The sequence below is a fragment of the Drosophila elegans genome, unplaced genomic scaffold (assembly GCF_018152505.1).
Source record: "Drosophila elegans isolate 14027-0461.03 unplaced genomic scaffold, ASM1815250v1 contig_476, whole genome shotgun sequence".
Taxonomy (NCBI): domain Eukaryota; kingdom Metazoa; phylum Arthropoda; class Insecta; order Diptera; family Drosophilidae; genus Drosophila; species Drosophila elegans.
Window position 1 is genome coordinate 8,097,407 of NW_024545863.1, and position 27,559 is coordinate 8,124,965.

At 43.3% G+C, this 27,559-nt stretch overlaps 3 protein-coding genes across 7 annotated transcripts in view; 2 read left to right on the forward strand and 1 right to left on the reverse strand.

The window, feature by feature from the left end:
• LOC108140482 (octopamine receptor Oamb) overlaps positions 1–27,559 on the forward strand; it is a 65,456-nt gene that overhangs the window by 23,584 nt on the left and 14,313 nt on the right. Inside the window, exon 7 of one of the 5 annotated variants that reach the window (XM_041709140.1) lies at positions 491–4,109. The exons of the other annotated variants lie outside the window; for them this stretch is intronic. Coding sequence (XP_041565074.1) covers positions 491–1,416 — 926 coding nt within the window. The 3' untranslated portion in view covers positions 1,417–4,109. Of the gene's footprint in view, positions 1–490; positions 4,110–27,559 lie in introns of those variants that run through there. 5 annotated transcript variants of the gene reach the window in all.
• LOC108140487 (uncharacterized PE-PGRS family protein PE_PGRS20) lies at positions 15,063–16,197 on the forward strand. The gene is made up of 2 exons (XM_017263238.1): positions 15,063–15,192; positions 15,254–16,197. Exons 1-2 carry the CDS (start codon positions 15,178–15,180, stop codon positions 16,007–16,009), a joined length of 771 nt encoding a protein of 256 aa, XP_017118727.1. The 5' UTR covers positions 15,063–15,177; the 3' UTR covers positions 16,010–16,197.
• LOC108140486 (histidine-rich protein PFHRP-II) lies at positions 19,761–23,281 on the reverse strand. The gene is made up of 2 exons (XM_017263236.2): positions 23,107–23,281; positions 19,761–21,464 (listed from the first exon to the last, which is right to left on the reverse strand). Exons 1-2 carry the CDS (start codon positions 23,116–23,118, stop codon positions 20,295–20,297), a joined length of 1,182 nt encoding a protein of 393 aa, XP_017118725.1. The 5' UTR covers positions 23,119–23,281; the 3' UTR covers positions 19,761–20,294.

Sequence of the window (27,559 nt, forward strand, 5' to 3'; positions counted from 1 at the left end):
CAGTTAAACGTGCGTATGAGTAATAAATGCAGAGCACAGGCAGCCGGCATATGCACAGGATGAGCGAGGAGAGGGCGAGGATTATGCAAATGTGTGTGTTAATGAAATAAAGTTCGCTTTGAAGGCGGCTTAAAGGCGACTTCACTCCTCGCAAGAGATCGTGGGGAGGGGAAAGAGGGTATAGAGGGGTAAAACACCGAAACGAGGACTACGACAACGTCGAGTGCTTGTCGCGTTTATGGCGCAACATTTGCATAATTACGCGTTTAATTTGCTAAAGTGCAGGCTGGCTGGCAAGCTGGCGATGGGCCAAAAGCCGTGAAGTAGGCAACGGATTCCGAGTGCGTGCAGCTGGGCGTATGAGCGATATTCGATAGTAGGGAGAGAGCGAGCCAAACAAGCAATCTACGTATACAGCAACACCGCCGCCATTAAGATATACTCCGTGTACTGATGTTCTCACTTTCCTCCCTTCCACCGCTTTGACCAGGTTCCAAGGGCATCGGCTCGCGCTTCGAGGAGCAGCGTCTGACACTGAGGATCCACCGCGGCCGGGGGTCCAACCAGCAGGACTCGATGCACAGCAACGGCAGCACCCAGAGCACCACCACCACCCTTGGCACCCCCTCGCCGGAGCGGCTGTCGAAGTACGCCACGCGGCGAATGCACCACCACCACGACAAGATCAAGATCTCGGTGTCCTATCCCTCCAGTGAGAACATCAGCGAGCTGGCCGGGCACGGGCACGGAGACGGGGGTCACGAGCGCAGGCCCTCGGGCAACGCCCTGTTTGCCGTGCACTACAACGGCTCGAATGGCCGCGAGTCCACCGAATCGCATCTATACAGGCAGCAGCAGCAACACGGCGGCTCCAGCTCCTGCTACCTGCAGGTTGGCAAGGGTCTGCCGGAGCTGGCCAGGCGGCAGAGCAACACCAGCGAGGCGGGACACTCGCGTCCGGCCAACAAGAAGATGGGCAGGCGGAACATCAAGGCGCAGGTCAAGCGATTCCGCATGGAGACGAAGGCGGCCAAGACGCTGGCCATCATCGTGGGCATGTTCATCTTCTGCTGGTGCCCCTTCTTCACCATGTACATCATCCGGCCGTTCTGCCAGGACTGCGTCGACCCGCTGCTCTTCTCGATCCTCTTCTGGCTGGGCTACTGCAACTCGGCCGTCAACCCCATGATCTACGCCCTGTTCTCCAAGGACTTCCGCTTCGCCTTCAAGCGCATCATCTGTCGCTGCTTCTGCGCCCGTCAGTCCGTCTCGCTGAAGAGCTCCCGCCGCGGGTCCGACATGTCGGCCATTCGCATCCGCGCTCGCACGCCCAGCATCACACCGAGTGCGGCGGCCCACAGCTTCGGGGACGAGAGCGAGCTGCACCACTCCGAGATGGACAACGACCCCAGGTGACGATCGTTTGGGCCCAGCTCGAGCTCGCAGAGCAGCTTGGGCGGGTTGCGCAAGACGAGCCTCAAGGTGCCCGTCTACGAAATTTGCCATCCGCTGGTCATGGAGACGGCCTGCTACTCCTACGTGGAGGCCCCCCACGAGGGTGTGCCAGGAAGCGGGGGCGGAAGCGGGAGCGGAGGCGGGAGCGGGGCCAAGCGTACGCAGTTGTAGCCGCGGGAGCTGATGGCGCTGCGCGGAACGGGATCGGGGGCGATTCCCTTGCCGGGTCAGCGGCCGAGACGAGTGGTTCGCATCGAGTACAGCGATGCCAGGGTCTAGGATTCACTGGCTGAGACAGCTACACTGAGGAAGAATATATTTAAGGGTTCAAGGTGGACGGCACTGTAAAGACTGCCTAATCCAGAAAGATTCTCAATATCCAAAGAAATTATCTTATTTGCAAGCAAAACTTACACATAAATGTAAACAGAGATCAAATGATTTAATTACTTTTCTGAATTTCCAAAGCAAGTTAACTTAAATTTAAGACTGCTTACACCAGAACAAAAAAAAAAATGGCCTTGCTTTTTTCACAATTTCTGAAGCGATTTTTTCCTTAGTGTAATACACCGCCCAATGAAAGCAAAACAGTCGGCCACTGAGGCCACTCTTTGAATTGAGCAACACCCTTTGTAGGCCAACCATTGTACGGTGTATCATAGACATTTGGCTGCAGCCTGCATCGATTTATACGCTAGGATTAGATGGCCAAATGGCGACGAATTGTGTATATATAGTCTAGCTAGGATACCACTGGCACTTGAGAGTTGTACCTTTTAACTACCGCATGAATATTGATATATCTGGTTGTTATCAATTACCAGCAGAAACCATATTATTGCGCAACGCAAATAAAACATTACCCAGTGCTAAACAAATTCGTAACTACATAGTAAAGTGTTAATGTTGTACTCTCGGCTCGAAGAGACTATTCTGAGATATATCTGTGTCATGAATACATGTTAAATGCAATAAACGAACCCTTGCCTACCAGCCCGATGTACGCATAGGGGCATATGCATATACTATACCAATATACGATCCTCCAGTTAAACGTTTTGTGTGCTACAAATAAAGGAAGTTTCATTTGTTCGGCAACTTAAAGAGCGAGTGTCTTTTCGGTTCTCCTTTGGCTCTTTTGAATTTCACTCAAGGCAAAAGGGCTTGCCGGGCTAAGCGGACAGCCACGGTTTTAATTAAGCGGAAGCACTCGGAGCGGGGCACTACAAAGTCGCCCCAAAGGAAGCGGCAGAAGGTGAGTGCGATACAAGAGTTGCAGCATAAAGAAGTTGCCGAGCTGCCAGCTACAAAGGCCAAATTAAAATCTGGAATGCCCCAGGCACTTCCGCTAACTGAATTAAAGGCTGAAGTGGGTGAGGCACAGAACATAGCTGAATAGTCAAATTGAAGTGTGTATACCAAACACTTTGGCTGAATACACATTCCCTTTGATTGCTCCCCCACGCGGCCACATAAAATAGACAACCAAAAATGAGTCGGCCCTCTAATTTATGCCCAGAGTGGAGAATCTCACTAACTTAGCAACTTTGCGCCCTCTCCCCGGAATATCCAATTTATTTGCTTCACTTTCCGCTACAGAAAAGTGTTTTATTTGATGGAAATCAATTGATAAAAGGCATTAACTTGGAGCTAAGGTTTCAGAGTCCCCGTTCCTGGTTGGCCACCATAAAACTGGCGGAGCAGAGAAGCCATCGCGGGCAGATAAAGTCGACTGTTACCGAACAAACCGAACAACACCCAAAGTTTGGCTATTAACCTTAACTAAATATACAAAGATCCTTAACAGTTGCGCCCTTGTAGAGATTCCATTTGCAGGCTTAATTAATCAAATTGAGTTTAACTTTTGAAGAGAGGGCAAGGTAAAACAATTTGAACCTGCACCCTGGATTTCGGCCAATTGGCCAAAGTTCGCCATTAAAAATACATGTATACATGGCTAATTTGCATAAATATGGAAAAAAGTTAAGGAGCCCGGAGCAAGGTAGTTGATAATTGGGCTAGCAAATGGTGGAACGAACTGGGTAAACGGCATAAATTACGAAAGTTATTTTTTTACGATTTTATTACGTAGACCACACACAAACAGAAGACAAACAACCAGTTTGGTGTACTTTAAATGCTCCTCATCGACTGCCTGTAAACTCTTCTGTTCTGCTCTCACTTTAAAGGCATTGAGTGCCCAGGTGCTCAGATATAACCAAACGGCAGTGAACCGTGTTCCGAATGGTCGACTGACCGTCTGACCAGCTGTCTGAGTGCTTTTGACTTTGGATCTTTGTTTGCACTCCAAGGTGCAGATAGATGGACACGCCGCCCAGCAGATTCAGATACAAATACAGATTCAGATACAGATACAGAAGCTAACGGTGCTGAATGCAGACAAATACCTAACGCTCTACAGCAATCGATAGAGCAAACATTCCAACGCCAACCTAGATAAACAGCCGCGGGGAAAAGAGGGGCCCTGCAAGGGAATGACCAGCGCCTTCACCTTTTCGAGATTTTAAATATGAGTATCTCAACCCAATTCTTAGGTAAACACTTCTGCATTAAATTCATAGTTCCCTTAACCATTTGTTATTATATAAAAAATGTATTCTGCTACTTTTATGGTTTTTTATACATAAACAAAATTTATAAGAAATGATTCTCATTTTGAAAATATTACATATGTTGATACTTGGCATAACGATTTGATATGTTTTTTTAAAGAGGGAATGCAGAAACTGCCCTTTTTAAATATTAATTTAACATTATTCGATAGTGAAATGATACGAGTTTATTTACCACTAATATTTGCCGTTTTTTTCTGTTTACTTGTTTATTTAAAATTGTTCGTAAAAGTCAACCACATAAAAAATCAAAGTAGTAAATACGAGTATTTTGAAACACAAATCTATCATAAATCAGACTTATGCTCATTTATACCTACATATATAATATTTAAAATATTTATCAATTTATATTTAATTAAATATTTTAATATTTAAAACCAAAATAAACAAATTTTTGTTAGAGAGTCAGGCTTATCAATAAAATTTAAAGCTTAACAGCAAGTGGGCATTATATAAATATTGTTTTTTCTTTGAGGTTGCCAAGTTTTCTCTGCCCCCCCGACACTTCGATTTTGCATCAGCCACTGACGGCAGCAAAAACAGTCAACAGCAAAAACAAATAAGTCAGCTTGCAAAACTATAAAGCGGATGGACAAATGGAGGGAAAATAAAAACGTAGGGTTGAGTGTTTCTGAGATTAGGGCAACGGCTACGGAGAGACATGGCCAGCAATCACAGTTTGCGAACAAAATGGGAATCGAAGAGGTGCAGAAAAGCTTAGTGGGCTGCAAACTCAGCGAACTGTTTACACACTCTAACGGGCCAAAAGTTTCCCAGTTGGCTGGTCGAGGAATGTATCGAACATTGTTATCTGGGCTTAAGGCTGTCTGCTTGCCTTGTTAAGTGCAAAAGTTTGACAAGTTGTTAGTTAACATTTTACGATAACTAGAAAAAGTTCAAAATCGCTGAAATAACAGTTACAACAGAAACGAATTACTTTAAAGTAAGCACCTATTAAATTCCCCACAGCATCATTAATGCATAGGAAGATGTGTGTGAGGCTCAAATTCTTTTCAATCAGCCAACTCCTTGTGTATGCTATTGGCTTCCTTTTAGCCGACTACAAGGACACGCATTTAATTGAGGCTCTGTTGTTGTCGTTGCCGTTGTGGCCCCAAACCACACCGAGTGGTGACAATTTTCGCAAAGCGTTAATTCCATTAATTTACCCCTAATTGTTATGGCCGCCTGAAGTACAATCAACGGACAGGCCCGCCGGGCAAGTGTTTTGGTCCCCTCACAAAAAAAAACTTTATATAGCATAATACCCAGCACGCACACAAGCCGAAAACAATTTTTTCAACCCACAGACAGTCACAGGAGCTGCCCTCCCTTGGGGCAAAAGTCCGGCAATGACGCGTTTAACGAACAAGCCAACGGGTCCTGCCATTCGCAGGACCCTCGTGCGGTTGCCCGGCTGTCAGCCAAGTGCCACCTGCCACCTGCCTCTGCCACTGCCACCTGCCCGGCCATTTTGCAGTTCAATAACCCATTTCCTCTCCGACGATTGCCACCGAATACCCTCACAAAACAAAAAGCCAAACGAAACGAAAAATAACGCCAGGAATTTCAACTTTGAGTTTGCGTTCAAGCAGCCAATCCACAAAAATGGCAAACAATTTGCTTTTATGGCGAAACAAAAAACACAGAAACCATTGCGGGCATATCCTTGAGCCAGGACATTTTTCGGCTGCTCCAACTCAGCCCCTAAAAGACCGCTCACTCGATTTCCGCCTGGCATTTATTTTTTTTTGCTTTGCTTTCGATTTCGATATTCCCTTTTTCGTTTCGGATTTGTGTCACTTGATAAGTTGTTTAGTTATTGTTGCTGATAATTTGTTGACGGAAGCAGACGTTCGACTCAATTCAATAACTTATTTGGCTCGATTCAATTATGATACGTCAGAAGTCGCTTGAACTAATCGCTGACTGGCACTGGATTTCACAAAGTGGTAATTTTGTTTCGCAGATTAGATCATTGAATCGGCCCAACTCCATAAGACTGGAAAATTTCCCACTAAATGGGTTTGTCTTAAATGCACCAAAATTAAATTGTGCCTTCGGTCAGTTGTATTTATTCAGGACAACTTATAACAGGCGAAATAAACAGCAAAATAAGAAGGAAAAAGAATACAAAGTTTTGCTCATCCAATTAGCTAGGTGACCTCGAGCACTTTGTGTAAAGTTGAACCGAAAGCAAAGGTCAATCCTAAGCTACTTACACAATACTTGACTTTACACACCTTTTAAGTTGGCTTAAGATCTTTACATAATTCTGTGTTTCTTTGAGTTCTAATCAAAACAATATGTTTTACCTTTAGTACTTGCTTTATAAATTGTTCAGGGAAATCATCAAACATGTATATTTAAAATTGACAAATGTTTTAAATTAATGTCAATTAACTGTTGCTTTAATGGGACACAGGAAATCAACTCATTTGGTGGACTTTTCTCGGTAGTTTACTGACTATGAAAAAACAAAGAAGGCAGTTTCCGATTGTTCTGCCCAGTCCACTGTTTGCCACATTGCTTGCGATGCGCAGATTTATGACTTCCCATAAATCGCTTTTGGGAACAAGGGACGAGGCCCCTGCCAAAATGTCGAAAGCAGATGGACTTCGCCCACCTGTGCTCAGATTCCATGTTTTTATGCAGTATTCTCTGGTGGGTATTTAAACCGTGGTGCCGTGCTGAATGGCTTTTCATAAAATTCATTTATTTCACGCACAACTTTAATTCCATGTACTTTATTGAAAGCTAGCTGTGTAGCGTGGCAGATTGTGTGCCACATATACTAAAAAAAGTTTCAATGAAAACACTTTTGGGCATGCCCATTTATTTATTCCTTTCAGTTCGCCATCTATCATTCCCTTGGCACTGGCTCGAAAATTGCATTGAACTTAGGTCCACATGACCTCACATCGATTTATTTTCGTTCATTCATTCAAAATGGTTTTAACTTTCATTCAATAAAATTAAATACGAAATTCTTAAATACTCGAATTTAGGGCGGACTTCCTGGAAACACATTTAGCTATTCGAATTGCTTGTGGCTTAAATTGTAGTACCCAAAGTTGTGGCCATATATCTCACCTATATTATGAGTGGAAGGAGGTAATTTCGTTTTCAATTTCATTTTTCAACGCAGATCAAGCAGAGCCTTTTCAAAAGTCGGTCAATCGTCTGGGTGGGCGTGTGCTGGATATATTCTTCCCACGCCCAATCACTTTCTGTCCCGCCCACCCGTGGCCACTCGAGTGGTTTTTGAATGCGAAATGCCTGAGCAACAATCTCCCGGGCTTTCCTAAATGTCAACCCGCAATTGAGCGGGAAGAGTTTTTGCCACTGACAGCAGCAGCAAGATAAACAGAGGCCCTGTCGCTCGGTTAAGCTGATACACGGGGGAAAATGTCGAAAATAAAATGGTTTCCTTATTCGGAATTTCTTATTCTAAATTTGCATACATATTGCATTCAAAAGTGTCATTAATTTTCAAGTTCTTTATCTATTCATTAAAACAATTTTATTTCTTTAGGCAACTCTCTTAAGAAATTGTTACTAAATATATTAAAGTTTTTTTATGCTTTTTTTAGTTGAGACTTAAGTGGACCGAGATTTTACGACAGCTCGTGAATATTAACTAGTAAAGTATGCCAATTTTCGAGAATAGAGACTAAGTCCACAAGATTTTTAAAATATCTGATCTGTGGATTTAAGTCTACAGGTCACTTTTCAGTCAAGTAAATTTTTGAAAATTGAAACAAATCATCAAAACATCGAGCATAAATTACAAACCAAGATTTAAACGCAGATTTTTAGAAGACTAGTCCACAAGACTTTTAAAATATACCACTTTGATGTCAGATGTCTGTAGGAAAAGTAATGGACTTAAATCTACAGGTGTTTGGTCACTTTTCAGTCAAGTAAATTTTTTACATCATCAAAATATCAAAAAATTTATGATATATATCAAACCAAGTCTTAAACGCAGATTTTTAGAGGACTAGTCCACAACACTTTTAAAATACACCAATTTTAAAATCAGTTGTCTGTAGAAAATGTTATACACTTAAAAATGCATTCCTTTTTAAAAGGCTGTAATTATTAATTCTTTCTTTTGGTAGCTATATTTTTGCCAGTGTATCTACCAGCAGCTGGCTGCCGATGCCATTAAACAGTTGCATGTCGCTTTACGTGGCTGTATCGCTTTCGCCAGTTTTTGCCCAACCGAAAATTACACAGAGTAGCGTGCCACCACCCATGGTTCTGATCCCAGCACCACCACCACCCCCACCTCACCGATGTGCAGCTAGGCAAGGTTCTTCTGGCCAGCGTTGTTGCTAGAGCAATGGCACAAAAAATGCGGCAATCTCAAAGCTGGCAGTTGCGACTTTTTGTGTTTCGTCGGCGGAAGCATGACAAGCCTGCAAGTATGCTTCAGTTTTTGCGCCGCAATGAGAAGGAACAATGAATTGAAGTGGGTCGCTATTGTGGTCGTAAATGAAGTTGCTGCCAAGCATACAAAAAATCTATTCGGTAATCACGTCTAACGATTGCTAATAAGTTTTGGCCATAAATCAATTGGCTGCCCGACAAAAGGGGGCAATTATGCGCAGTTTATCAAAGTTATATTGAGCGCATTTGATATATTTGTAATTTCTAAATTGTAATAACAGTTATAAAAAAAATACAAATTAAAAATGGTTCCATTTGGTAACAAGGTTATAAATAAATGAATTGCATTTATGGAATATTCTTTTTAATAACAATATTTTTACGACTCAATCAACATTAAATTAAAATAATTTTACAAAAGAAGAACATGTTTCCGGACAGGGGTGAATTGGTATTTTCCTCCCCTTAAAAAATGAAAAGAAAAAGGACAAAACCGCAGCACTAAGTTACATAAAAGCATGGTTCGATATAGTGATTGAAAAAATCAGCAATTTCCAGGCGCCCACGGGGCTCGAGCCAATGACGCAAATCACCACAAAATGTCTGCCTGGACGAGCTAGGCAGGCCACCAAGGCCATCCAGGCGCAACAGTGAATTGGTAAACTTATCACGCAATTAGAGACCACCCCCCACCACCCGGTCTTATTTATGGTCGAGCACAGAAAGGTAGGCTTCCCAAAAATTAAAAGCCCGCAAAAAAAAGGAAAACATAAGGTAAAACAACAGCATTATGCACGGCTATGGTGGAAACTTGAAAAATTATGCTCCGTCTGGAGGGGCTTTATTGTTTGTTTGAGCTGGGGCCCAAACAGCGGGAACTTTGCACTTTCGAGACCAATACAACAGTCGCCGAAGCTCGGATAAGATTAATGCGTTACAATAAAAGATGATTTGTTTGTCAGGGGCTGCCTTTTAACAATATGCTCACCCGGCGGTGTGAAGTGAAAAGTCAACAGCCAACATAGAAAAGCCAAGCCATTTCCCAGGTGTGCTTGTCCTGCTCCAGGTGTAAGCACACCCGACCACCCATGCGTATACGTGTTCTGGGGCTTAGTGTGCTGCATGCAAATTGGCTTGCTTGTGGTTTCGATGATTGGTGTTTAGGCTCCTTCAGCTGCTAAGGCTGCTGGGCCAGGCAACCGAAAAACAGACCTGGCATAAAGCCGGAACGAAATTGAGCCATTTTGTGTGAACGAGCTGGGCAAATAAGGCCATAAATAACCCGGAACCGAAAGTGGATCTTGAGCTGCGAGCGCGTGCTCCCTTCTTATATGTCACTTATAGGCTTTACTCAACGCTGTGGGTTTATTGCCTCGAAGGAAAATCAAGTGTCATATACAAGTATTGGCTTTGAAATAATTGGTTTTTGTGTGTATTTACCTGAACAATGATTCAACGTAAGTGGGGTCTTATGTTTTAAGGGCTTCTGCAAATTAAAATGATAAATTGCTTCAATTTATGCTTTTCTGTGCCAATGCACAGTTTTGTCAACGCAAAAAGGTCGACTTCTGGTGCGTAGTAGATGCCTTACACAACAAAGAGCTCGATTGTATGGCTGCCCCGCCATGTTTTTTGATGACTCATCGGTGTTGTAGCTCGAATATCAACAGGTTGCTGGATGGATGACGAAATTCAAGACAAAACAGAGGCTGGCTGGGCACTTGCGTCATCAGTTCCTTGAAGTCCATGAGGGACGAAGAGGTTCAACAATATTCTGCAGTGCTCATAAATGGTGAGTCCCCATGAATAGAGCAAACAGATAAAACGGTCTGGTCTCCCCGAATGTCTGTCTCGTGTCGCGGCAGACATGTATGCAAATGGGCGTCTTCTGCTCTATGAATAGCTCGGATACACAGCCCTTTCCGAGGACAATACATTCAATTATCAAGGACTGCGCCAAGGCATTTCTTGGATTTATGTTTGCTGTTCCCGCTGGCTGTCACAGACTTCGGCGGTTCACACAAATTACTATGGTTCTCGTTCTGGTGCAGCGCTGAGATTGTGGCAGCTGTACTCGAAGTCCTTGCTGTTAACACCAATTACACGACATGACAGGGCGAAGCTGGAACAAGTAGTTCAGCCCCAAAGTGTGATAGAAGACTCCCTCCAAGCTTGGGGTACAGATTTTCCCACCCTTCTGTCTGTTTCCAACTCAATTTATGAAAACTCACCCACCCCTCCCCTCTCACGGAATAGCCCCATTTGTGGCCCCTTGGCGTCAATGGTCTATGCGTAAATTGCACGCAGAAGACGGGATTTTCTGGCTGATAAGGGATCAAGCGAATAAACTGGAACAAATTGTTGTCAGACCAACTGGCGGCAGAAAGCAGGCGATAAGTCGCTTTATGTTGGCCTGCAGTATTTATGGCATATTTGAAGGCTTTCAATCGGGATCCCAAGCTTAGCACTTCGAGGCAGTTAGATTGCCCAGAATCGACTATGGCGGGTTCTTAAAGTCAAGGTCTAGCTGAAAAATTCTTCAAGATTTGTGCTATCAACTCTTTAATAACGTGACTAGCGCTAAAATAAGTATTGAAATAAAATTTAATGCTTATCAAATTTCAGAAATTGTTTTCAACTTAATCACGTTATTTATTTCACAGGAAAATAGATTTTTATTGTTTTTTGTTTAAATTTGGTCCAAAAAAAGTAAAATAATGGCAGAACTCTTCCAGCTATCTCACTCTCAAAGTGTTGTTATTCCGAAATTTATACTGAGTGCAAGGGCATTAAAAGTCTTGGCTTAAAGAAATCAAAAGCTGGAAATTGCTATGTAGACTACTCTAAAATTGTCTTTGACTCCTTCGGAGCGTGGCTCACTTTCGCCTTTAAATTCGAGTATAAAACCCTGGGTACAGCCAGAAAACCGGAGCCAGCCAACCGGGCAAAGTCAGTCTCCAGGCGTGCTAAGAGTTTTTTTCCGATTCTGGTTAGCTGGGCCCCCAAAGGCGCCAAGTGTGCTCGTAAATGTTTTGGTCATTAGCCATGGCGTGAAATCCAATAAACGCGTCGGGCCTATAGAAATAAAGAAGGCAAAACCAAGAGGGCAACAGCAAGCTCACAAAAATTGCAATCAAATCAAAAACTACAAAACAAAAGCAAAATGCCTTTATGATAGGGCCATAAAAGCTGACCACGCTGTCCCAACAACAATGGGCCAATTTGCGGCGCTCAATAAAAATAATAAAAATATTGCAACTTTTGTTAAAGCCAACAAGCGCGGGCTTAGTCTTTAGTCTGTTGTTTGTTTGTTTGTTTTTTTGTTTGTTTGTCTCTGTGTCAAATATTTCTTTTTTCGTTGCGGCACGTTGATGAGTTATTATCGGGGGCAGACAGTGCTGTTCAATGTGCTTGTGGTTCGATGGCCAGCTGCCACGCCCCCGTCCGCTCGGCTTGCGTTGCAGGGGGGCGGCTTTAATAACAAACCTTTGATTTATCGTGTATTTAATGTGGTTTTTGTCTCGGTATCTGTCTGTTTACCGGCACCGTTGCGTACTTCGGTGGTTAAATTAATATTGATGATTTGGCGCAGTCTTTCTTTGTGAAGAAAGGCATTGCCAAACGTTGAAGGGTGCGTACTCCCGTTGGGCTCGATAAATCATTCTGACTGACCCAAACGGAATGGAGCTGTCAAAATCGTAATCCAATATCCTTTTATTGAATTTCATATTTCCTCAAAGTTTTTAATATATTCAATTCAATAATTTGGAAGCCATCGCTTTAATTTAATGACCGCACAAAATGGTTTGCCTCGTAAATGCGTACGCCACATATTATGTAAAAAAAGTTTGCTGCCATTTAATTCAGTTCTCGGCCATGCTTTTCACACTTCAGAGCGCCTGCACTCGTATAACTTCTCGCATCGCACATACGCCCCATTGCCCATTACGCATTCGCCCAGTGGTAATCATTTCTGTAAACTGTTTTCGATCCCCGTCTCCTTCTCCGTCCCCGTCCCCAACATTCCAGGCACGTAGGGAAAGACCTTTTCGTCCTTTCGTGGCCCACAACCACACAAGCAAAGCCGCCCAGGGAGCGGGATACAAATGGCTGTCCCGGGCAACTTGACTTGACTTGTCTGTCAGGCGGCAAAACAAATGGCGGAGCTTTGAAGCCGCAGGAAAACTATTTATATGCTGCCCCAGGCGTGGTCGAGTCGCGGGAGCTCAGGGAATAGATGGATGGATCTTTGACGGTTGTCCATCGCGTTTATTGGCAACACATTCGAGCGCATTGTCTGCATCTGCGGTCCGTCTTCGCCTTGATTAATCGACATGTGGACATTGAATTTTTGCAGCGCCAGCAAAAGGAATCTCAGTCCACACTGCTGGCATAATTCCACGTGCCAGTCGCGTTCCAAAGTTTTTTCCTTGTCTAATTGGCAAAGACTTTCGCAAAGAAAATACACTCTTAAAAACATAATTGCTAATTTTTCAATAGAAATTGTCATCAAAAAACTTAAATAGTCTTGATTATTTTAAATTATGGTAGTCTATCTGAGTTTCAAAAAATATGTGCTGTAAATTAAAATTGGCTTCAGACCTCTTCACTCTTCAGGAAGAATTTTTTAAATGGAATTGTCTGTTTACATTTTCAGTAATTGTTTCGGGGAAATACGTATTTTCGAAGTTCAGTTATAAAACAGATCGAAATTCTACAACTTACGGACCAACTTTTAGTTTTACCTGAATAAATATATATTGCTCTTTATCTATTGTAAACATAATGTGCTTTTCATAAAATATATATACAATTTCCTTTGAAGTTTAAACTCAAAATAAACTCATTTTGAAACTGATGAGAGACTTGCATTAAGAACGTAAAAAAACTTTCAGAGTCTATTATATAATATCATATGAGAAATTAGTAATAATAATGAAGAGGTGTATTTAGAAGATCTTTTTAGAGTTTCTTAAAAAAAAACAAAGAAAGGCAAAGTTAAATAGGAATTAATTTTAAAATCTTAAACACATCATATATACTCGATGTATTTATTTGTTCACTATTTTAAAGGTGTTCAATTTTTGTGACGAGTGTAGCGAAACACCCACATACACTGGGAACCGCACGGATGGGCAAACAAAACGCCCCGAACCCCAACCTCAAGCTAGACGAGTCCATTTCCTGCGTTGCTGGTGCTCTTCGCCCGGCTCCTGTGAGTAATGTTGTTGCTTGTGTTGCTAAATACTAACGATGACGAGGCCAGGGGATTGGAGATGGGAGTTGGGAGGAAGGCGGATGGCGTGGATGGGAATGCGTCACAGGACGATGATGATAATGGCCTCGTTTCCATTACTTTGTTTAGCTGCCTGCTGGCGCAGCTCCTTGTGGGCTGTTGTTGTTCCCAGCTTGTTGGCTTAATTGATTTAGTTGAAGCTGCACAGAGTTTAATAGTTGCTCATCATTTATGTGGAGCCCGAGCCACAAGGAGCTCTTCGCTCCGGCCAGTTTATTTGGCTATTTGGCCTGGCGTTTAATTTTCGCAGGCACTGTGATACACATTTCGACGCGCTGACAGTTCAAACCGGTCCGGCAATATCTACGAGCCATGCAATCGTGTCGGACTATTGAGTCAACGCCAACTGGTCCACAATGGTCAGCCTCCCTGCGAAGCTCGGATTGCCAACTGACGCCTCATTGCCATGAATGGCGTTTTATCTAATCCGCGGCAAAACATCGAGGCAGCAGCAGTTGGTGCACTTAAAAACCCATTTCAATTATTTATTAGCAGATTAAGCAGTGAGAAATTTCAAGAATCTGGTCTGGATGCTGGATTCTGGGGTCAGTGGGAGCGCTTCAGTCCAGTCGATAGCTGCAATACCCTATAGCTTTTGAAACTATAAGAGCACCTTGAAATCCATATGAAAACTAAAAATTCACATGACAAGAATCATGCTCTTCAACAAATATCAACCATACATAGCTTATTCATTCATACATATTTCATTTTAAAGAAGTATGAAATACTGCAAATACTTATATAGCCTAATTAATCGATGGGCCATTAGCTTTAGAGGGTAACAAGGTTCTTTTCGATTTTTAATTGGTTACTGAATGCTGTTTTGTAAGTGATAAGCTTGACTTTAAAACCCCGTATGTTGCTTAATGCAGGAATTAAAATAAAACATGTAATTCTCATAGATGTAATCAGTTTTTAATATTATTAAGGGTATTATAAGTTGTTTTACTTTTGCTTCTGCAAAAGTGATAACCCTGAAGTTGTCGAAGTTGTCGTCAACTCCGTATATGGCTTCATGTAGGACAGCCAACGTTCCGAAGACTGGTCCGTGTCAATCAAAAGGCCAAGTTCAGGTGTAATTCCAACTGCGTCTTTTGATCGGCTGCTCGGACCTATGGTGCACATTGCACACATTAACAAGATCATTGTCTCTCGTAATTGTTGTTGCCGCAATTAGCGTTGGTAGCACTTGATTTATGCAGCTGCCATGCAAAGTGGCAGCAGCTTCCAAGTATAGTCAGTGCCGCCACTCGCAATTAATCAGCACTCGCAGACGGCGATCCGTACTCACCGTATAAAAGCTGGCCTAGGGCATTGCCAGACGAGTCAGTCCCGCCGTGGAAACAGTCGAGCACGGACCCAAAGGGATTGATTGTATAGTAGTTCACTAAGATGCGTACCACTGTGGTAAGTGGTTGTGGATTGATAGTGATTGTAGCGTATGCAGCTTATTTGATTCTTCTTCCAGTTCCTGCTTCTGGGCCTTTTGGCCATAAATTACCAGGCTGCCGCCCATGTGGTGCCCTTGCCGCTGCTCCCTTCCCCCGGCACCTATCTGCTGTCTCCGCCAGGTCCCATACTCCTGCTGGTCCAGCCTCCTCCACCCGAGGACGATGGCTCCTACAAGCCGCCCTTGCCCCCGGCAGATGGCTCGTGGCAGGCACAGCCAGGCCTGGAGGGTGAGTACTCGGAGCCGGAAATAAGTCAGGATGGCAGTGGAAGCGTGGCCGATGATGGTGGTTCCCTCAGCTCCGAGGGCTCCGGATCGGTTGACGCCCAGGAAGCCCCAGCTCCAGCGGAGGCTGGCGGAGCCGGACAGGCCGGACAGGCGGGTCAGGCTGGTGGCGTGCTCGGCGGAGCCGGGGGAGCAGGCGGAGCCGGTGGCGGAGGCAGTGCCGGCGGCGGAGGAGCTGGTGGAGGCGGTGGCGGCGGCGGAACAGCCACATCCGGCCAGAGCGGCGACAATGGCCAGCCGGGGGCACCGAGTCCGGCGGGACCACAGCCGGATGGTGAGGATGGCGCCGACGGAGCCGACGGGCCCGACGGTCCGGATGGCTCGAAGGGCGGCAAGGGCGGCAAGGGTGGAAAGGGGGCTCGAAATGGAGCCGGAGGAGGAGGTGGCGCCGGCGGAGCTGCTCCCCAGCCACCTCCAGCAGCGATTCCCGTCCATGCCGTGCTTCTGCCTGCTCCCGTCTGGCCCGATCCAGTGCAGAATGTGGTGTAAGTGGAGATACCCACAGAAAATCTAGTTCTTTTTTATATTTGCAGACAGACTCTGTAGAAGTCCGACATGCTATAACCCTTGTTAATGGCCGATAAAGTTTTCCTTAGTCCTAAAGCTAGTCAATGTTTTTGGAGCTCACATTTACCCTAAGCTAAGGCAAGCGAATATTAAAATTCGATTAAAAAGTCCTGGTTGTTGGAATTTTATTGCCTGGCGAACTTGGCAAGCAAAGGTCAAACCTAGCCTTCATTAAATATATTTGCCTAATGAAAATGGGTCGGTCAAAGCTTTCAGCTCTCGTTCACCGAAGTGTTTTATATTTGGCCTGAATAAATATTGGAACAACATCAGCATCCGCCAATTAGCAACTGTGTTGTACAAAAGCTCTGACAGCAGCTTTCAAATGTCAGGTTTAGCTACGCATAACTTATGCCCGAAAGTAGGCAGTGTAATTTGCTATGATTTTCCCTAGTCGTTTTTCCAGGCTAAAAAAGGTAATTGAATGTCAATCAGGTAATGTTAAGAGGGAACAAAGCAGATATCTTTCAGGTTACATTGTATCAAGTGTGGGTGGGTGTAACTGAATATTCATGTGGAGAAAAGGTCAAACAGCCTGGAAAATGAGATAACCTTTGGCAATCTGCGTTTAAAGTCTGCAAACAATTTAATCTCATCTGATTTTAGTTGTACCAATTCCATGTCAGTTCCCTACACACTTGCCCCATCTCCGTCGATGCATGCGTTTTCTCGATTTTCTCGTTTTCGTGTGGCTTACTTTGTTGCACAAATTGCGCGAATTGAATTTCCAGCGTTGCACTATCTTCTTTGCAACAATGATTCTGCCTTTACCGTGTGTGCTGGCACAACTTGTGAAGAGGTTTTCGAAACGACGCACAAATTGAATGAATCCTTTTCGCAACTGCGACAAAGTATTAGCAAGAACTTATCCACAACTCACGGAAAAATGTGGATTGCTTAGAAATTGGGGTATCCTTTTAAAGAGGGTAAAAAAACAACTTTTCACCAACATAAAGCCTTATGGAGTACTTTTTTAAGGAATATACATACGTTAACAGATTCTTCTTTTTACAAAAGTGAAAACAATAAAAAGGATTCGCAAATATGATTTTTTCCCACAATAGGGTTGTGAAAACTTATCTATGACCTTGCTATTAGAAACTGCCCAAAATATCAATGACATAATTTAGTTCATTTTTCATTCTAACCGCAAGATGATTTAGTTCAAAGAACTTAATTTGTCACTACCAACTTAAAAATGTACTTTAACCATTAGATTTTTTGGTTGATAATGTAGAAGTCAATAAAAAAGTTTAGAAACAAACATATCAAATAATTATCAAGAAAAGAAATGAACATTGTCGTATGCATACATTATTAAGTGTGCCAAATTGTTCTGTCTGTATAAGAGAATATTAATCCTTTCCCATCGGAGAAGCAATTTATATGTTTTTACAACAATTACCAATGTGTTTCGCCACTCCTTCTATTGCAACATGTATTCAAATCAGATCAATTAGGCCATAAATTAACGCCTCAACCATAAATTAAATTGATGCAAAACATAAAAGCCGTTTGACCAAAGATATGCAAAATGCACCTCATGCAACGCCCACCGTAAAATAAACCAAAACCGAAAGAGCAACCCGAATGCCAGGGCTTAAATCGTCTATGGATTGTGTTCATGGCTCAGAGTTTGTTTGCTTAACGGCTCTGTGTGGCAGTTGTAGTCAAATCCGGGCCCTGGGCGCAGGGCCAAATGCCACAATGCCATAAAACTGGCCACAGTTCTGGCCAAAACCGCATCGGGCTTCGATTGGCTTACCCAACTGGCGGACATGCAAATGCAATTCTTCATTCCAAATGAAATTTTTGAAAGCACGGAATGAGAAGCAAATGGTGAGTGCAAGTCAACGCTAGCACTTGCAATAATATTGTTTGGCCGAAATTAGTTGGAGTTGGCAGCAGTGCCGATGCCGATGCACATTCACTTTTGGCGGGAACGGACCACGCCCCAAAACTTGGGCGGTGGTGCCATTGGAACGGCTACCGTTTCTCGCCGGGTGCCAAATATTCTAAACTGCGGATAAACAATCGCACAGCTAGTAAATCGGACCATTTGGGCTTTTATGGCCGGCTGCCTGGCGTATAATTAAATTAGCTGGCGGGTCAGTAACCGGATCGAATACGTCGAATAGCTTGAGCCCCACCTGCCCCGAAGGTCGTCCACAGATATTTTTAAAACCGATTTCACTTATTGCCACTGCTAGCCGACAATTGGTCGTAAATCGAAATGCCAATGCATGCTTAATTAAATAGCAGGCGAGGCGAGGCGAGGCGACCCATCCCAAGATGGCTCCCGAAATTTACGATACTTCCAGTTGGGCCAAGCCCGCGCTTGTTTATGCGTGGAAAATGGAAAATCGCTGCCCACATTTTCACCTGCCCACTGCCAACTGACCTTTGCGTGCCGGCCAAGGGATGTTAATTTTTAATTAGCTAGCCCGTGACCTGCCCGCCTAATAAACTAGGCCCCATTCGCCCAAGGTCGCTGATTGGGCCGAAAGGTTGCACTTGAATTTATGGCCCAGGGGCTGACATTTGGCCCTCTTCATGGGGGAGGTTAGCACATTCCATTCCGACTTGACAAATGCCTGGCAATCTATTTACTCAAATTGCTTGCCCAGCTTCACTACGCCAATAGTTCGAGTCACCTAGAGTCGAATGACACACGCCCCACATAAGACACACAATTTTGCAGGCGGCTGGGCAAAAAATACAAGACTCATACAGCATAGATTGATTGTTTGCTCGCTCAGTGCTCAGTGCTCGGTGTCGTGCCACATGCAGCTATCCCCTGGTGGGACTCCTGCCACGCCCTCCACCCACCGAATTCCCCCTTAGGGGCACATCCATACAGCCCACAAGCTCATTCACCCGTCGGTACATGTGTGGATATGCAAATTTCAATCGTTGCATTGCAAATATTTATACTCCTTTCAATGCAGTCACTCTGTGTAGATGGTTGTTTTTCGACTGGTGCGGCAGTTGACCTGTGACTGGAAAACGTCCGATGGGGAAATGGAATTTCACACAGACGCACGAGAGCATCATAACAGGATGGCCTCTTAATTAATATGGCAAAACAATAGGAATAACATAAAACTTTGGTAAATGCGGGTACAAAAATTAAGTTCAACCAGTCACAAAGTCACGTCAATGGTTTAATTAGTGGCGACATGATTTCATGAAACCCAAATTTGGGTCATCTATTCAACTCTTAATTAATACATGCAATTTATACGCTTTTAAGCTAACAACATATCTGTCAATCCAAAAGTCGAGGATTGACAAGTTGCCTTTACTTTTTAATATTAAGGGAAAAATATTTGTCAAATTATTAAACTTTGTATTTCGTTGCCACATACGTTCGTATATGAATTCCTAAGCTTCATATCAATAAATAAATGCAAATTATTAGGATGAATAAATTACATCAATATAGAAACAATTGTTGTTTAAACTTTAAATTGCAATGTGGGCACATTCCACCGGAAACTCTGAAATGCATATGAACATACAATTCATAAATAAAGAATCATCTATCAACAAAATGTATAAATGTATCTTCCAAATGAATTGTATGGCATTTCAGAGTATGAAATCCACCAAATTATATTATATTATATTATATATATATTATAACCCACCGCCAATTCCAAACACTTTAAAATGTGATCAAATACATTTTTGCAGTTTATTTGTCTGTTTGCAGTTTCATATAAAATATAGATTTATATCTGGTCAGATACATAAAGATTACAACAGTTATTTACAACATACTCATACAGCGTTTCTCAATGGAAGTAATAGAAGAACATAGATTGTGTAGAAATGTGAAAAGACGAGGAGAAAGGCTAGTTCAGAGAGGTGTAAGTAGGTAGATGTGTGTGCTGTGACCTGGGCTTGAATTCAGATCCATCGAAAACAAGCGGGCAATGAAGCCATCTTCCGAATGGCCTCAATCTCCCGTGTGTAGTCGCTTTTCCGTACTTTTCCGTGTGTTCGTTGGTTGCTTGAGTGTGAAAGATAGTTATAGTGATAGGACAGATAGACAGATAGATAGATGGATGCTGTTTTAAAGTCGCGCTTGCGTGCGTATGCGCAATGCAACGTTACGCATACGCAACGTTGGCAGTCGGTAGTCGGTTAGGCAGAGTGTATAGAGATGCTCGTCGTCGATCGGAAGTGAAGCCGACCCCTGGACTTAGTAGTGGTCGTAGTGCGCATGGTACTGGCCATCATCCTCGTGCCCGTTTCCGCCGTAATAGCCACCATGGCCGACGGCGCCTCCATGTCCGGCGGCAGCCACCGCATTCAGATGCGCGGCACGGGCGTGCTGCACCTCAACGGGCTCTACGGGCACTCCGTTGTGGATCACCGGTATGTGGATCGGTCCCTTGTGCGCGTAGCCGGTGGCGTAGCCGCCGTGGCTGCTGCTGCTGCTGTGGCTCTGCTCCCAGCGTCCGTCGTAGTGGCCGTCGTCCCAGGACGATCCGTGGGAGGCTCCTCCGTGGGCGGAGGCCTGCGACAGGGCGGCGTAGTGGGCGGCCTTGGCATGCTGCACCTCGGGCGTGTCGACTGGCACTCCGTTGTGGATCACGGGCACATGGTAGCCACCGTGGGCGATCGGGGCAAGGGCGTGTCCGTGTCCGGAGCGGGCGGCAGCATGGGCGGCGAAGTGGGCGGCCTTGGCGTGCTGCACCTCGGGCGTCTCAACGGCGCCTCCGTGGGCATGGGCCACCTGACCCAGGGCCTTGGCGTGGGCGGCATAGTGCTCGGCCTTGGCGGCCTGCACGTCGGGCGTGTCGACGGGCACGCCTCCGTGGGTCAGCGGCACGTGGGCGGCCTGGCCGTAGGCCCAGCCTCCGCCATAGATCGATCGCTTGTACAGGTGGTGTCCGTGTCCGCCGGCATTGTGGGCGGCGGCGGCGTGGGCGGCGGCATGGGCGGCCTTGGCGTGCTGCACCTCCGGGGTGTCGACGGGCACTCCGCCGTGGGTCAGCACCGGGATATGGATGGGTCCGTGGGCGTGGCCATGGGCGTAGGGCACATAGGCGCCGTGCGAGTGTGCGGCAGCGTAGACGGGGGCGGCGTGGGCTTGGGGCGCCTGCGGCAGGTTGGTTCCCACGGCATTGAAGCCGTGATGCGGATCCGCGGTGTAGGACACCGATTGCACGTGACCATGGCCATCCACGTACGAGTAGGAGCCGTGCGTGGTGCCGTCATGGCCTCGCGACTCGTGCTTCTGCGAGTTGGGATCGGCGTAACCGTAGGAGTAGGTGTGGCTGTGCGGGTCCAGGTGCTGGTACTGTGTGGAGACGGCTCCGTGCCACGAAGCGGACACCGTCGAGACCAGCAGCGCGGCGGCAATAAGCTGCACAAATAAACAAATTACTTTAGTCTTTGCTTAACGAGAATATTACTAGTATATCATCTCAGTTTCCCATTTTAGGTTTTAAAAACAAAAATAACACTATTTTCCTCCATTTTGTTTTCAAGAGTTGTTATTTTAAGCCAAAAAACTTTATTTGATAATTTATACAGAGCCTCAAATTCAAAGCCATTATTTAAATCATTGTAATACATAAATGCAATCATGATTGCATAAAACTAAATTTCTATATTTCTATGCTTACTCTAAAAATTCACATTTTAATTGGATTTACTTTAATCCACTTATAATTGTATTTGGTTTAATTAAATTAAACATTCTTGTAACCAAACAAACAAAAAATACTTTTAGGATTATCTTTGAGAGAATAACATCATCTAAATACTATACCACCAAAAACATATTATTACTTTTTAATTGACTGATTTCTGGCTGTCTAGAAGAGGTTATATGCGGGATTATGCCGTGGCTCACTAAATGCACTGGCGGTAGCCACCGCCTAAAATCTTTAATCGCAGGTGTCACTCAATGGGAGCTTATGGGCCGCCTCTGCTAACCTAATTACAGGCTTTTCGCTTTTCTTGCGCTTGCGCCAACGTTTTCCTCTCGCTTTTCTTTGCCCACACACACTGGCACACGCCCATCTTTCGACTTTTCCCCTGGATTCGCTTTTCCAGCGCTGTCAAGCGCAACCGTTCGATTCGATTCGATTCGACTCGATTCGAATCCGAGATACTCGTTCGGCCAATTCGCAGATATTACCGCATGCGGGGCGATTATGTACCATATTATGTGTGCGAATGAGTGGAGCAGTGGGGCAGTGGGCCGGAAAGTGGTGGAAAAACGGTTAAATAAACTGTCCGACATGCAACATGTCAACGGCTTATCAACGGGATTTCGCACAGAATTTGATGGCAGCTGATGGTTTTCTGGGTGGTTCGCCGCTTAGCATGACGTGCCAGCGTAATTGACTTTTGGATAGAGCTGAAGGATTTATGTATATCCGTAGCAGCGGCACAGGTGCCATTTCATTTGGAGCGGAACTTGAGCGAAATGAATTTAATTCACAGAAGCCATGTCAGTTTAATTTGAAAATAATTGAGCTGTCAGCAATTGAGGAGAATGCCAAGAATGCATTTTTATTTATTTACGCCAAGTCACTGTCGTTTTAGTAGTTGTAATAAAAGATATCGAAATATATTTAAAAATAGCAAATATAATGCTGTGCTAGCTTGCAACTTACTAATTTTAGAAATATCTGATTTTATAATAAACTATCATTTAGGATCAATTTTAAACAAGCAGCTCGAATTTATACTTTAATAGTCACGAATGTGATAATTTAATTCATTTCCTTATCTTTTGTAAACTAAAACTAAATTGGTTTTCCAATTTTTAAAACACTTAAAAATCCAAAATCAAATTATTTTCATTTTTTAGAAATAAAATTTTCAAGCCTCAAACAAAAAGTTTACTAAATTTAAAAAACCCAGTAACGGAAAAGGTGTAGTTTTATAGAAAATTAGATCTTCGAGCAAGAGGTATTCTATACTCGCTGACTCATATTTTGTTTGTAAATCCTTTTGCTTGACGTTATCCTTGTGATCGCATGGCGTATACTTACGAATGGCTTCATTTTAGTTTAGATCACACGGCTGAGCTTCGAAAAGGAGTTTCGGGGGATGCACTGGGGATGAGCGGAAAACTAACTACACACGGCACGACACAAGCACTGGTCGCTGGACGCTGGTTGAACCTCCTAGAACCACGACTAGGACTGTTAACGAACTGTGCTGACTGCTGGCTGGCGGCCCTAATATATACCGCCCGAGACTGGCGACTGGAGACTGGGGAGCAGAGACACTGGAGCCGAGACTCGGGCTGAGACGTCGGCGCATGCGCAACAACAGCAGTAATAGCAGCAATAACACCAGCAACAACACCAGCAACATCGGCCACACAACAAAGACAGCGAGAGCAAAAGCAGAACAATGTAACCGAATTACCACTTTAATCGGGGCTCGAAGCGGGTTTTGGCCAAAGCCGAAGTGGATATCGAAGCCGCAGCCGAAGAATGTGTATCAGTTGCTCGGGTAGGAGAGTGCTGCAGCATGTTGCAGGCGTGTCGCTGCACTAGCAACTTGTTGCTCGTGCGTTTCCCCTGAGCTGCGTTTGTCACTGCAAAAAATAGCTGCCATGACCTTGCTTTCGCAGCGATTTAATTGCCGGCTCGGTTTCAAACTGTCTAAAGCGATTGAAGTTTTTTTGTTTTTTTGGAGGGGCCACCTCTTTAGCTTCCGCGCTGGCAACAATTAGCACTCATTATTTGGCAACGGGATTAGGCCGATCTTATCGCTTTGCTCGGTGCCTTTCCAAAAAACGCCCAAGAGACCCGCCCAAAGCTGACCGGCGATCAAATTAAAAAATTCTTACCCACCGCTTGCAACATGCCCCAACGATCGGGGGCCATAACGAAATGTGAGCTGTGAGCTGGCCAATTTCTGGGCGTTTGCCTCTTTAATCATTGAACTGCATCGGAAAACGAAACGAAAAGTTTGCAAGTTTGCAAATTAAAAATAAAAACAAGAGCACGGCCCAAAGAAGCCAACGGAAAACAAAAGACAGAAAAATGGGTTTTCTATCCACTTTTGGCAACTGACGCTGCTGCTTTTGTTGCCACATGTTGCAGCATTTCTTTGCAGTCCGCTAATCTAGATGTTGCACTCACAAATGCACAGAGAAAAATCTAAGGAATGGCAACCTCTAAATCAAGAAATGATGGTCCTGGACCCCTGTTTGAAGTTATTCCTGCGTTCTTAACTTTGTTTATCGCAGAATTAAAAGCGTTTATTTTTTGTGATAAATAGAAACGGAAAATTCAAGGCTAATAATAATAATAATTTTTTTTTAGTGCCCCAACGAGCCTCCATGGTCCGTTGCAATATAATGAGTGCTTGCACTCTGACTTACTTCGATTATTTGCATTCGATAAGCGCCATCAGGAGAGTTGGTCTACTATATGCATATAGCTGTAGTGGCACACTCCATATTCTCGTACACGTTTGTATCGGCAACTTAATTTGTTTGCCTTCGCCTGCTGCCAATTTAATTTGAATAAACCAAATGCAAACTGCTCTTTTGAACCCGCATATGTGTTTTGCGCGGGCGGGCGATTGTTTTGGGGCGTGTTTGACATTTTTGCGGTATGCGCAACATTATAAATTATATTCCCGGTGCCACTTTTGTTTTCATTTTATTAGCTCGGCCCACTGTCGACAGCTGTGGGCTGGCTGACTGGCTGGCTGACTGACTGGCTGACTGGCTCAAGTGCAATCCACACATTTGCGGATTGTCGAGGTGCCCACCTTCAGCCACCTTCACCAACCTTTCAGCCAGTTCCAACCCAATCCAGCTCCATTTGCGAACGTAATTGTTGTCTTGGTTTTCCATCTGAACACTACATGCTCGGGTGTCGGGCATATAAATTCTGATTTGTATCTTATGGAAAATTAACTAATTACCTGGTAATAACACGTATTATGCAATCAGAATCAATTTATCTAAATGTGTTTTTTAATCTAAATCGCTCAGGCCTAAGTGTGTTTTAAAATGTTGCTAATATATTCCTTTGAATGCTATATGTCACATTAAATTTATGAGGTAGGAAATTAATAACAAACAAATAAGTAAATAAACAGTAATGATTTAACCGTTAAGCTACTTGGAAAACAATACCATAAATAATAATAAGCCCAGTAACTCAATAAAGTAATGGACTAGATTACAACAGTATCTAAAATATTTACTTTGTTACAACATTTTCCATTTGAAAAATAGAACAAAATTGTTATACAACTGATTGTCTTCAAAAGCGATAACAACTTACTTAATATCTTACTTACTCATTTCGTCCTCAAATTGCTTTAACAAAATTACTTTCAGTGATTGTCTTTGTGGGCTTACTCATTGTTGGTTCAGCACGTACCAATGCCAAACTGTCTTTCCAAAAAAAAAATACACAAAACTATTTAACTTTGAACAGCTCAAGAATCCCCCAGAATTCTCTGTTTCTGCACTCAATGCAGCTTTTTAGACTCGTAGATACAGGGAATGTCTAACAATTGTACGCCACAAGAAAAAGAGTTTCTCTGGGCAGAACCTCCTTTGGTTTGGCCTTAACTTGTCGCCTTTTGATCTGTTTGCATATATGCAAATCAAGTTGGGACACAAAGCTGCACAGATATTTTTCGATAAATTGCCTTGTCGATTTCAGTTTTTATTTAATTGCTGTTATTTACAGTTTTGGACAGGAAAAGAACATTTGCATCTGCATAGAATTACGTTCGTGTGGGCAGGTGTTGACTCTGCAATCGTTTGCCTTTTCATTCCGATTTGATATTTACACATGGCTAAATCATGTTCAATTAATTGAACTAGCTGTTAAACAACATAATTAAGAGGGATAGCGGGTGGTAATGGTCACCACTCCACTGGCTGACCACTCGCAACCCGCCAAGCCATTAGGCAAATGAAGCGTGGTCTGCTTCTAGCGGCAACAATTAATTGTAATTAATATTTAAAATTGTGTCCGCAAGTCAATAAAATTCTGCATGGCGTGACGCAACTGAAACTGGCTTGGCTAATAGCAATCGCAATCGGAACTAGCATGGCAACACCATCGTCGTTGCCTTCTAACCTGGTAACGCATCACTGAGCCAGAAGACAGTGGATCTGTAGCTAGACATAATGGTTGAATACCATTAAATGACAAGAATGACCAAATCTTGCTTTCTTTACACCATATACTCGTTTCAGTATGACATTTCATTTAAGTTAATCATTTTATAAACAAAACTACGATATATATATAATTGAAATAAAACAACATCCATAAAAAGTTATCACAGAAAAAGATGTCATAACTATTGTTACATTAATTTTAGACTTTTGGGTATGATAAATTTATCAACAAGATAAGTATTAAATTAACCACGAAGGTATCAAAATAATGGCCAGCTATTTGGTTTAATAATAAGGCCTTAGAGAACAGGTTATATGATTATAAATCAATATTTATACTTTAATTCTGTCTGTATTATTCATAATAGTTATTAAAAGTTATAAATACCAACTTAAAAATAAAATAAATATTTTAAACCAAAGATGTCCAATTCTAAGGAAATGTTTTAATGGGTTTAAGGAAAACCATTTATTAGGGTGATGTAATTATTTAATAATACAAAAAAAAAATTCTACTTTATGATGGTCTCTTAATTAACCTTTAACAACCTATCATGTCACAATCAATAATTATTGGTTTATTTACAAAAAAAACCTTTATTATCTTAATAATTAATTATTTTAAAAATATTTTACAATATATTTTATTTTGAACTCAACTGAACTAAAACGGAAAAATATATAACAGTGGTCGAAATTCTGTACATTTGTCCCATCGTACTACTTTGGCATTGAAATTCTTCTAGTAGTTGGTTCGACTGCCCACTTACCGACTGCCAACTGCCGACTGCTGGCCATTCGGACGGACTGCGTCTGCCCTGCTTTGCCCAGCGGCGCAGTGAAGCGTTGAGTGACTTTTGGCCAGGCGGATGCAATCGGCGCGGTTTTAAGTGTGCAGGTAAGTGCCCTGCTGGGAATGGGCAATTGAAGGCAATGGCAAAAGCAATCGCATTTGTCGATTTCATTCTTTGCTTCATTTTTTGAGCTTTTTGTTCTTACACAAACTGTTGCTTCGAATATTTGCGGTGAATTAAAAATGTTTATTAGCTGGCCAGTTGTTGGCCATAAGACAAATAAGTTTATGGTGCGAGAAGCAAGCATTAATTGGCTACAGGGTGTTAAAATTGGTTCTGGTGGGTTACTCTCTGAAGCAATCGTAGAACAATAATTATATATCTTTCCACAACGGTAATTGCTTTCGGCAGGAATGTCTTAAACACCCTGTTTGCTGATACTCCAGAATTAATTCAATGTGCTTAGCGTGCGGAGGTAAAATAAATCATTAGAATTTATGAATTTAATTGGCTTCAATTATTGCCACAGATAAAATGTAAAGC